The sequence below is a fragment of the Balaenoptera physalus genome (genome assembly GCF_965194825.1).
Source record: "Balaenoptera physalus genome assembly, chromosome: 6".
NCBI lineage: Eukaryota > Metazoa > Chordata > Mammalia > Artiodactyla > Balaenopteridae > Balaenoptera > Balaenoptera physalus.
In genome coordinates this window covers 265410-277791 of record NC_138885.1, presented here as the reverse complement: position 1 = coordinate 277791, position 12382 = coordinate 265410, and the positions used below count along the sequence as shown (strand labels likewise).

The 12382-nt window shown below is 44.5% G+C and overlaps 1 protein-coding gene across 5 annotated transcripts in view; it reads right to left on the bottom strand.

The window, feature by feature from the left end:
- The window catches only part of CFAP221 (cilia and flagella associated protein 221), an 84569-nt gene that overhangs the window by 62839 nt on the left and 9348 nt on the right, over window positions 1-12382 (bottom strand). For all 5 annotated transcript variants that reach the window (XM_082465982.1, XM_082465981.1, XM_082465983.1 and 2 more), the window contains 3 exons: window positions 3972-4058; window positions 3713-3811; window positions 2077-2177 (listed from right to left, as the gene is read on the bottom strand). In XM_082465982.1, coding sequence (XP_082322108.1) covers window positions 2077-2177; window positions 3713-3811; window positions 3972-4058 — 287 coding nt within the window. The remainder of the gene's footprint in view (window positions 1-2076; window positions 2178-3712; window positions 3812-3971; window positions 4059-12382) is intronic.

Here is a 12382-nt window from a genome sequence, read left to right as displayed (position 1 = left end):
GATCAAACACTGGCAGAGCCAAACCATGTGTTATTTAGGGGTGCCCACGTACGTCTTGAAACTATTGAAATAAATGAAAGAAAGGATTCCCACTAAATTCAGAATAGTAGTTGTAAAATTACTGGCAATGCTTTATGTCTTAATGTCTTAAAATCAATGTTCATTATACTATCATTCTTTAAACTGTATGTATTATTACATATTCTTTTGTATGTATAATTTATTGACAATTCTTTTTTTTGAGAATTTTTATTTTATTTTATTTTATTTTAATTTTAGTTTTTGGCTGCGCCATGCAGGGATCTTAGTTCCCTGAGCAGGGATCGAACCCACATCCCCTGCATTTGAAGTGCAGAGTCTTAACCACTGGACCACCAAGGAAGTCCCTTATTGACAATTCTTAAAGAGTTGTTTTTAAAAAAATAAGTAAAGAGAGATGGTGCATCAGAAGCTCATGCGAAGCCGCTGGGCGGGGGATGGGATCTCACGTCAGCTGAACCAACGCGATTGTTCAGATCTAGATGGTGAGTTTCATTCAAGGGCTCTGAAGCTCATACACCTTGGTCCCCCGCCACCACCAGAAAGCTTCAGTTGCCCCCTCTCTACCTCTACTACCCAGTCACTAGCAACTTGTATGCCCTGCTCAGAGCTGCCCGCAGGCACCTGAACTTGCTTTCACCCCCAAACACAGGCTGAAGCCCACAGTCTTTGCTCACCGTCTGGGCCTAGACCACGAGGCATCTAGTACCTACCAGCTACTGCGTGGCTTCATCACCTGCGAGACGTCGTGCACACTCTTCGCCGCCACCGTGCTTTTGTACGTGCTGTTTCCCTGCCTGGACTGCCACCCTCACAGCCCACCCCACGGTGGACAACCGGATAGGAGAACCGGACGTCCCCTGCTTAGGCGTGAGGACTTTCCCCATCTGCCAATCAGCTCTGTGCTCGCTCTTCTGGGCCTGCACAAGACCCTGTGTGGGCCCTGATTACAATGCTTAGCACGCGGTGTAATTAATCAGTGACGTGGTTCTGTCCCCATCAGACTTGAAGACCTTCAGAATGAGAACTTTTGTCTATTCATCTTTTTACCATAGGTGATATTCAAAATATCACCCAAACAGGACTTCACGGGCAGTGCGCCACTAGCGTGGATACAAAGCTGGAGCCAGGTCCTGCAGGTCTCCCCCCCCCCCGCCAGATGGCTAGGTATTCACAACTTAGTTATGGAATCACTGGAGGGGAGGGGCGGCAGGAGAGGCGCCAGGCAGCTGGCAGGGAGGGATCGGGGGCTCAGGACAGTATATATTTCCCAACCAGTACAGAAATATTTCAGCGTTTAACAGGATTTTAACAACCAGCATGGCCATTGTATCTCGGTGTCTAACAGCTCAATATCTACCTTCTTTATGTCCCTAGGGACAGACAGCACTGTGCCTGGTAGTAGGTATTTAGTAAATATTTACTGCTAAAACAAGACACATCTTGAAGTACAACTAGAGTCATCAACTATTTTCCCAGGGAGGATTTGAGATTTGGCTTCCATAGTGACTGTCCAGGGTCTTGGCCTTCCCTGCAGCCATTCCGTCCAAAAACATATGCTGGTTAATGTACAGGCCTGAGATGCCTCCCTGGGGCTCCGACACCAATACTCCCAACCCTGCAGGCCCTCCAACTACCGCCAACAGTATTTGGACCTTCTGGCAGCTACCCTGCCCTGTGAAGGGAAGCCTGTGGAGAAAGAAGCCTGCACAGGGCAGCAAAACCAATATCTGGGGAGGGTCAGGTCCCTGCAACCCCTGTTAAACCCCTAGACCCAGCCATGCATGAAGGTGCGTGCCATCTTGCACCTTTCAGATTGATGACCCAATAAATTCCTTTCTTGCTTAACGATATTTTGACTCGGTTGGGTTTGTTTGTTAGTTGTTTGCTTTGCCTTTGCAACTACAAGTCCAGTCTAACTCAGCTAGAAGGAAAACTTTCCATTAGGAAAAATAGAAATCTAAGTTTTTATCTTTGTGAGTCTCTCTTAACTTTTCACATCCCATGACAGTTTGGTAATTCATTTTGATAACTTACCTTTCACCAAGTAGAACATTTGATAGATTTATAAATGAGGGAAAGTCCAGTCTATTCATGACAGGATAGGCATGGATGGGGACAAGCAAAGTCTCACCTCCCTAAAATTAATGGGAAAAAAGTCAAGTTTACCATGCTTAAGACTATAATTTTCTTTTTTCTTTTTCTTTGTTTTTGGCTGCGCCTCACAGCATGTGGGAATTTAGTTCCCCGACCAGGGGTCAAACCCACGCCCCCTGCTTTGGAACAACTGGACCGCCAGGGAAGTCCCAAGACTATAATTTTCAAAGATGAATTTGTAGATCCTTTATTTCTTATCTTGTTTTCTATCATTAAAAATTACTTCCAGAAAAAAAGGGAAAACATTTCCTTAAAAAAAAAAAACTGAGTGCTTAAATATAACAGTTGAAATAATGAGTTTTCTTAGTTATAAACAAAGTATAGAAAATTTTTAGTGTATTTCACTGAAATGACAGTCAATATTATCCAGGAAAGCTAATGATGCCTTCACGTAGAGGTGAAAACAGTCACCTGTTTCGACTTCAGAAAGTTATAGGGAAACACAACCGTGAGCGGCCTGAGATAAACAGAAACCAGCACAGAATCAGCTGACCCAGACAGCGCCGAACAGTAAACGCTGGACCAGCCAGAGGCACAGAGGCCTGCTTCTAGACCTGCACCGTGCGTGACCTTGAGTAAGACCTCTGACCTCTCCACAGCTCGTTTCTTCCTTTGCTTTCAAGTGGGGATACGTCCACCTTTCTTTAAAGGTATTTTTGAGAATTAAAGCAGACACTGGCCTTAAAAAGTTTAAAGGACCACATAAATACAAGGTACTAACAGCATTGCTATGAAGTAGCAGGACACCTTCCCTGGTGCTCTATGCAATGCCTGTCCTAGGGATTTTTGTTCTTGGTACAGAATATTCCTCCTGAAAGCACTATTCTGCTTTCATTTTTAGTTTTTTTCCCCCCTCTTTTTAAAAACTGAGACTCATTCGTTACTAAAGCACACTCTTCCACTTTAATTTTTTAAAGGTAAATTTGCTTAACCTTAAGGCTTCTCAACTTGTAAGGGCTGGGCATGGAACCCAGAGCAGAGGGGTGTGGAGGTGCCAGTTTTAAGGGAAGGACTGACAGCACGTGGGGCTGGAGGCCGGAGGCCGGGGATGAATTAGGTGACCTGGAAAAGGCCAGCGTCTGGGTCGGACCCAGCACAAGTATCCTCCCTGCAGACCCCCAGGGCTGCCTCGGAGGACATTTGCTGCTGGTGCCCAGTGACAACTCGGGGTTGTTGCTGATCTTCTCACCTAGCTCTTAAAGGAGGGTGTTTAAGTTATTTGAAAAGCCTTCCTCAACTCCCAGCACCACAAGATAAATGAGATTTTTAGGCCAGGGCAGGTGGGAACCTGCAGCAAGCAGTGTCTCTGGCTCTGCCCCAGTTCTTGGCAGCCTGGAGCTTCCCCAGCTGGGACCCACGTCACCGGACCAGGACCCTCAAGCCATTCAGACCGGCTGCCCAAGGCATCAGGCTGAGAAACTTCATACTTGTCACTCCGTCTCTCTTCTTCCCTTGAAGATGTAAGGTTTGATGCCACCCCCAAGCCCCAAAAAACCCCTGATATTAAGGGACATACCTGACAGTGAATGCGGATGCAGTCATAGTAGTATCGCCACTCATCTGGAGTAAATGTAACGGTGACCGTGAGGGACAAGCCAGGGACAAGGTGGTGCTCCTAGAAGACACGGGGGTTCCTGTCCGGATGAGCCCCAAGGACCACGGAAGCAGGACCACCGGGACAACACGCTACATGCCGCCCCGGGCAGACCTGCGGCACGGAAAGCCACGCCCGCCAGTGAACACCCTGGGAGAACACGCCCCCCAGGGACACTTACCTTCTTCACATACTTGATCTGAAAGTGTTTGGTTTGGGGGGGTAAAATATGAACGCGTAAATCTTCATTGCAAATATTGACCACATGCTGGAGAGAAAAAGAAGCATTCACGTGAATCCACTGCTTTACCCACCTGCACATGCACCGCCTCATTTACCTTCACCTCACCTTGCTCCTGAAGGGATGTGAGGAGATACGGTGCACTTTTATTATTTTTTAAATTTTTATTCTATATTGATGTATAGTTGATTTACAATGTTGCCTTAATTTCAGGTGTACAGCAAGGTGATTCAGTTATACATATACATATATCTATTCTTTTTCAGATTCTTTTCCCATTTAGGTTATTACAGGATATTGAGTAGAGTTCCCTGTGCTATACGGTAGATCCTTGCTGTTTATTTTATCTATAGGAGTGTGTATATGTTAATCCCAAACTCCTAATTTTTTTACAAATTAATTAATTAATTAATTTATTTATTTATTTATTTATTTTTGGCTGTGTTGGTTCTTCGTTTCTGTGTGAAGGCTTTCTCTAGTTGCAGCAAGCGGGGGCCACTCTTCATCGCAGTGCGCGGGCCTCTCACTATCGCAGCCTCTCTTGTTGCGGAGCACAGGCTCCAGACGCGCAGGCTCAGTAGTTGTGGCTCACGGGCCTAGTTGCTCCGCAGCATGTGGGATCTTCCTGGACCAGGAATCGAACCTGTGTCCCCTGCAATGGCAGGCAGATTCTTAACCACTGAGCCACCAGGGAAGTCCTCATAAGTTTGTTTTCTATGTCTCTATTTCTGTTTTGTACATAAATAAGTTCATTTGTACCATTTTTTAAGATTCCACATATAAGTGATATCATACGGTATTTGTCTTCCTCTGTCTGACTTTCTTCACTAAGTTTGATAATCTCTAGGTCCATCCATGTTACTGCAAATGGCATTATTTCATTATTACTCTAGGAGGTGGATCCAAAAAGATCTTGCTGTGATTTATGTCAGAGAGTGTTCTGCCTATGTTTTCCTCTAAGAGTTTGATAGTGTCTGGTCTTACTTACATTTAGGTCTTTAATCCATTTGGAGTATATTTTTGAGTATGGTGTTAGGGAGTGTTCCAATTTCATTCTTTTACATGTAGCTGTCCAGTTTTCCCAGAACCACTTATCCAAGAGACTGTCATTTCTCCATTATATATTCTTGACTCCTTTATCAAAAATAAGGTGACCATACGTGTGTGGGTTTATCTCTGAGCTTTTGATCCCATTCCATTGATTTGTGTGTCTGTTTTTGTGCCAGTCCCATACTGTTTTGATTACTGTGGCTTTCTAGTATAGTCTGAAGTCAGGGAGCCTGATTCCTCTAGCTCCATTTTTTCTTTCTCAAGATTGCTTTGGCTTCAGTACACGTTTAAACGCTTCAAGAGATTCAAAATCTATCATATACCACTTAACGAATAATAAAATAAACACAACACCACTTAAAGAGTAATGAAATATGCCCATGTGTCTCTGCCCAACCTAAGACTTCTCCAGAGCTACAGCCCCAGGTTCCCCCTGGCATGGCCTTGCACACTCCCCTCCTCCTGCCCTGACTGGTTACCTGTGCACCTTTTTGTTGAACTCAACTTAGTCCTGTGATTCAGCTGAGCTAAGAAGCCAGCCACCCACCCACTCCCAGTTTCTCTAATTACATGCCACTTGTCCTGGGGACCTGGTGACACTAAGGCAGTCAAAAAATCAGGAAAAGGAGTGTGGAGAGGACAGCCTCCAATCCATCGCGAGGGCTGATAACAAAGAACACAAAGTCAGGAGTTCTCAGATGGGGTCGGGAGGAGGCCCTCGTTCAATGCAGGACAACCTGCCGGGTCAGTTAACTGGGCCTCTGAGTAGAGGGGTTTTTCCTTCCTCTACATGAAAGGAGAGCAAGGACCTTGGGTTCTGGGATCTGGCCTTCACCTGGGCCAGAGGACAGCTAAGAGGGCTTTGGTCTCCAAAGTCCAGGCCAGAGGCTGGGCCTGTCACACAGCCACTGCCCAAGGCCTCGAGTTCACTGAGGCCCTAAATCAGACTTAAGACATAATCTCTTGATGAGATTATACCGATGCTTGCATTTGTTAAAAGTTCTCATTTGTCGCCTGTGAATATATTTTTTTGAATTTTATCTTATTTTATTTTTTTATATAGAAGGTTCTTATTAGTTATCTATTCACCTGTGAATATTCTTAAAGGACCACAATTTTTGTGACCCTGTTTTGGCATATCTTTTTTTTTTTTTTTTTTAACTATAGTTGATTTACAATACTGTGTTAGTTTCAAGTGTCAAATTCAAGCTTCAGATTCTTTTCCATTATAGATTATTACAAGATACTGAATATAGTTCCCTACGCTATACAGTAAAATCCTGTTATTTATCTATTTTATATATAGTAGTGTGTATCTGTTAATCCCAAACTCCTAATTTATCCCTCCCCCATCCCCTTTCCCCTCTGGTAACCATAAGGTTGTTTTCTTTGTCTATGAGTCTGTTTTTGTTTTGTAAATAAGTTGATTTATACTATTTTTTTAGATTCCATATATAAGTGATAAAATATCTGTCTTTCTCTGCCTTACTTCACTTAGTATGATAATCTTTAGGTCCATCCATGTTGCTACAAACCTAAATGTCCATCAACAGATGAATGGATAAAGAAGATGTGGTACACACATATAATGGAATATTACTCAGCTATAAAAAAGAAGGAAATATTGCCGTTTGCAGCCAACATGGCATATCTCTTTATTTTTAAAATTTTTTTTTAAAGTTACTTTTTTAAAAAATTTATTTTTGGCTGCGTTGGGTCTTCGTTGTTGCGCGTGGGCTTTCTCTAGTTGCGGCGAACGGGGGCTACTCTTTGTTGTGGTGCACGGGCTTCTCATTGCGGTGGCTTCTCTTGTTGCAGAGCACGGGCTCTAGGCACGTGGGCTTCAGTAGTTGCAACATGCAGGCTCAGTAGTTGTGGCTCGCGGACTCTAGAGCGCAGGCTCAGTAGTTGTGGTGCACGGGCTTCGTTGCTCCGCAGCATGTGGGATCTTCCCGGACCAGGGACTGAACCCGTGTCCCCTGAATTGGCAGGCAGATTCTTAACCACTGTGCCACCGGGGAAGTCTGGTATATCTCTTTAATATGTGAGAAGCCTGAAAAAATAAAAGTTGCCCAGGTCTCTCTCGACCTCCAGGGGGTCTGCATGGGGGAATCTTGGTAAGGTGTGGGCTCCTGGGTCTCCTACCCAGGAGACTGGTCCTTCCAGGAGACACTGGTATGCTGGGGCCCAGGATGCCTGGAACCTAGGGCTCTTCCCGTCTCAGAGTTCAGGATGTCTCAGTACCCAAACTGCATTCCCTATCTTTTTTTTCACACTTTGTCAGCAGGTCAGTTTGACTTCTTTTTAAAAAATAATATGCTTTCAGGGCTAAAATGGCATTCCTGCCTTTTCATTTATAACTAAAACTGGGGGGGAAATAATCATCATTGAAAGGGGAAAAAAAGCCTTGGTAAGATGAAGTGTTTAGAAAGTGTATGTTAAATTAATATTTAAAGTTTATTTGAAAACGTGAGCAACCCAGGATTGCCCTTGAGGCGAGACAAGATAAACTCACCTAAAACCCTATTCTGTCCCGCAATTCTGGGGTCAATAGATGTCCTTACTCCCCCCCACCCCCAAGCTCTCTGCGCCCCTGGGAGCTGACCTTCTCCTGGCCCCGTGGGTCCTCACGACCTTGACACTCCCTCCCCTGACTCCCCCGGGGCCCCAACTGACAGCCCCCGCTTCAATGTTTCAGAACGGCCCCCAGCACAGGCAAGCAAGCATGGAACCACCAACTAGGCAGTCACGGGTTGAACAGCTTTTACTCAAGGGTCACAGGGCTCTCCCAAGGGCTGCTCACAGCTCCCTCCCCTCCCTCCCCACTCTGATCCTCCCTTCCAGCCCCTCCACCCGGCAGGGCAGAGCAGAGCGTAGGGCCTAACCTTCAACCCCAAGCACTAATCAGAGTATTTTCCAAACACAGTTCCGCCTCCAAGTCGGGGTCCTTCAGCCCCTCCCCTCAGGGACACGGCTTCTCAGAGGCTAATACCCAACGCCAGGGATCTGGGGGCAAAATGCAAGCAGCCCTGTAAGTTCTTTAAAGTGTTTTGAGACAGGCTGGGACCTGGGACCTGGGATCCTTTGCTGCATTGCTGGCACCTGGACAGACAGCTCCGGGAGCAACAGATACAAAGAAACTATAAGGGACTAAAAATAACTGCGTGCATGCGCAGCTGGGCCAAATTATGGACAACAAGATACAAAAAGACCAAAAACGCAACTGCCGCTTCTGAAGAGCTGGGAGCAAAAGCAGGGCCCTGCTAGGGTGCCTGCACACAGCCCACCAAGGGGGTGGGCAGAGCACCTAGGCCACCCCTCCCCCCCGACCCCTGGACCTGCCCCCAGCCTCACCCCATATGAGGAACCAGCTCGCCCCGCCTCGAGGAGCAGCAAGGGGAGCAGGGAACCTGCCACGTGTTCTCGTTCCCGCCGCTGCAGCAGGGGCCCCAGGAAAGCCTTGCCTGACTGTCTCCTCTGGCCTCCTATTAATTTCTATTGATTACGGAGTCCAAGAACCCTGGTCGGTAACAGTTTTACCTTAAAATGCAGGTTGGTAATGGATTTTACTCTAAAATTTTGCTCGATACTGCATTTCTCCAAAATGGGAGAGTAAAATTGATGCTCCAGAAGGATGCACCATGTTTACACTGTAGCTTCAAGTCCCCACCCTCGCACACTGACTAGAAGACATTGGGATTCGCGGCCCCAGTTTGAGAACCCAGATCCTGGGGCAGGGGTGCCTCTGAACGCTGCAACAGGGACCTGAAAACTAATACAATTATTGCAGAGAGCCTGAAGGGAATGCTGCGCTGCATGAGATAAGGCTGTAGAGGCTGACAACTTTGTTTGGGGCCGGCCACAGTAACACTGGTTGTCTCATGGGAAAACTGATTAATTATTTCCTCAATAAATACAGTTTCCCAGACAAAGTCTTTCCGCAGAGGGAAAGGGATTTTAAGAGGTCTTGGTTTTGAGAAAAGTGGGAACCATTATCTCAACTTTTAAATCGAAAGATTGATTTTGATATGAATCCAAGTAAAAAAAAAGGCTTTAAAGCCTTTAACCAGATCTGGATCAATCTCAAATGTTAATGAACAATTTATTGTCGTTTTAAACACACATTCAATCATTCCATTCTTGGGTAATTTACACAGTTTCCTGTAACAAAACCAAGATAAAGGCAGAGTTGGATTTCCCCCCTTGTTTGGCAAGCGGCTCAAGGTAATTCCCTTAGGCTTCTGCTTAACTTTGCTGATAGAAACAGGAGGCTGGCTCTCCCAGAATGTTATTAAGATGAAATAATTTTGTACTTGCATCCATTTCTGTTTGTGTCAATGTCTGATAGAAGCAGTGTGATTATTTAGACTCTAGCCTGTATTTACTTGGAATTCACGAGTCTCTACCAAGTCACTCTCTTCCAGTAAAGTGAGTTCAATATCTTGACAAGTGTTTACTGAGTGCCTTGTGTGTGTTAGGCATTGTGTTGTACAAAAGACAGAGACGGCCTCTGTTCTTCCGCAGAATGAAGCTTTTACCTCCCTCCAAAAAGCCTACGATCCAGGTAAAGCAGACCTCACGCTGGTCTCCAAATATGCCACATGCTTGCCCCCCCCACGAGCCTCTCTCCACGTCTCCCTCTATGCCCTGGGTGTCCGCTCCCCACTTCTCACTTTGCTCTTGGGCTATCCCAAATGGCTTCTCCACCACAAGCCTTTGGTGCAATGTGACCAGTAAGCTCATGAAAAGATGCTCAACATCATTAGTGATTAAGGAAATGCAAATAGAACAACAGTGAGTTGAATGGTGAACTCAAAAAAGATACAGCCACACCCTAATAACTGGAACTTGTGAATGTGACCTTATTTGGGAAAAGAGTGATTGCAGCTGCTATTAACGACCTTGAGATGAGATCATCCTGGATTACCCGGATGGGCCCTAAGTCCAATGACAAGTATCCTTTCAGAGACAGAAGAGAAGACAAAAGGCAGTGGGAGGAGAAGCCATGTGAAGATGGAGGCCAAGGTTTAGGATCATGAAGCCTCAAAACAAAGAACACCTAGAGCCACTACAATCTGGAAGAGGCAAGGAAAGATTCCTCCCGAGAGCCCGTGGAAGGAGCGAGGCCCGGCTGACACCTTGACTTTGGACTCTGATCTCCAGAATAAGTTTGTAGTTTTCTAAGCCCCTAAATTTGTAGTAATTTGTTATGGCAGCCACAGAAAACTAACATACCATACAACCCACTTAATATATATCCGAGAGAATTAAAAATATATCCACACAAAAACATGGACACGAATGTCCACAATGACATTATTCCTAGCAGCCCCAAAACAAAATCCAAATGTCCATCAACTGATGAATAGATGAAATGTGAACAGTATGAAGCTTCCTTAAGAAACTAAACATAGAGCTACCACATCATCTAGCAATCCCATTCCTGGGCATATATCCAGAGAAAGCCATAATTTGAAAAGATACATGCACTCCAATGCTCATAGCAACACTATTTACAATAGCCAAGACATGGAAGCAACCTAAATGTCCATCGACAGAAGAATGGATAAAGAAGATGTGGTACATATATACAACGGAATAGCACTCAGCCATAAAAAGGAATGAAATAATGCCATTTGCAGCAACATGGATGGACCTAGGCATTATCATACTAAGTGAAGTCAGTCAGAAAAAGAAAGACAAATATCATATGATATCACTTATATGTGGAATCTAAAATATGATACAAATGAACTTATTTACAAAACAGAAATAGACTCACAGACATAGAAAACAAATGTATGGTTACCAAAGAGGAAAGGTGGGGGAGGGATAAGTTAGAAGTTCGGGATTAAAAGATACACACCACTATATATAAAATAGATAAACAACAAGGACCTACTGTATAGCACAGGGAACTATACTCAATATCTTGCAATAACCTTTAGTGGAAGAGACTGTAAAACAAGAATATATATATTTATATAGATATGTATAATTGAATCACTTTACTGTGCATCTGAAACTAACACAGCATTGTAAATCAACTATATTTCAATAAAAAAATTTTTTAAATTAAAAAAACAAAACAAAATGTAATAAAGCCATACAACAGAATATTATTTGGCCATAAAAAGGAATGAAGTACTGATTCATGCTACAAATTGAACAAGCCTGGAAAACATGATGAATGAAAGAAGCCAGTCGCAAAAGACCACATGTTGTGTGATTCCACTTATGTGAAACGTCCAGAATAGGCAAATCTATACCAACAGAAGGTGGATCAGTGGCTGCCTAGGTGGGGGTGGGTGGGTAAAGGAATGAGGAGAGTGAGGCGGGTGGGAACGGGTGGTGAATTGTTCACTCATTGCAAACAATGAGTAATTATGAACAATAATTATTTTAGATTTACCCTACCATCATCTAGATAGCAAACCTAATAACCAGGAAAAGCAAGTTCCAAAATGAATGATTAACCTTGGTCTTTGATGCTGTGTTCTAAGGAATGTGCCCTTATAGATTGAGGGGTAACGTTCCTAATCACAGTTTTAAATCCTGACCCTTTTCCTAAGAGGAAGCATTGGGCACCTAACAGGTTCCTCTCCTGATCCCTTCTCTCTCCACCCTGTTAGGTGTGTAAGGACTCTTCTCTGGAAGCTGCATTCTCTGTCGGCAGGGGTCTGCCCGATAGAACCTGACCTCACTTCCTGACAGCTTTACCATTTGTCAGTTTCCTCCAGCGATTTTCCTCACTCTGAGAATGAGTCTAACACGACAGTTGGAATTCTCCCTCTAAATGATCCACTTTAAGACACGGTTTCCGCGGGAGGGATAAATGAGGAGTTTGGGATTGACATATACACATTATATATATAAAATAATCAACAAGGACCTACTGTACAGCACAGGGAACTGTACTCAATACTCTGTAATGACCTATATGGGAACAGAATCTAAAAAAGAGTGGATATACGTACGTGTATAACTGAATCACTTCGCTGTACGCCTGAAACGAATACATTGTAAATCAACTATACTCCAATATAAAATAAAACTTAAATTAAAAAAATTTTAGAAAAGATGCTATGTGAAAACAAAAATAAATAAATAAGTGAAAGACATGGCTTATAAGAACGCACTATGTGTAAATGTGGAGACGCCCGCGGTGGGAGGGGACGCCACCCACAAAGCCGGAGCCTCAGGGCCCACGCGAGAGGGCCCACGCCTATCGGCCCCACTCCAACACATGCCCACAGCCCGCTCTAGCTCGGCTCCACGGCCGGCTGCCGTAGTCCTGATGT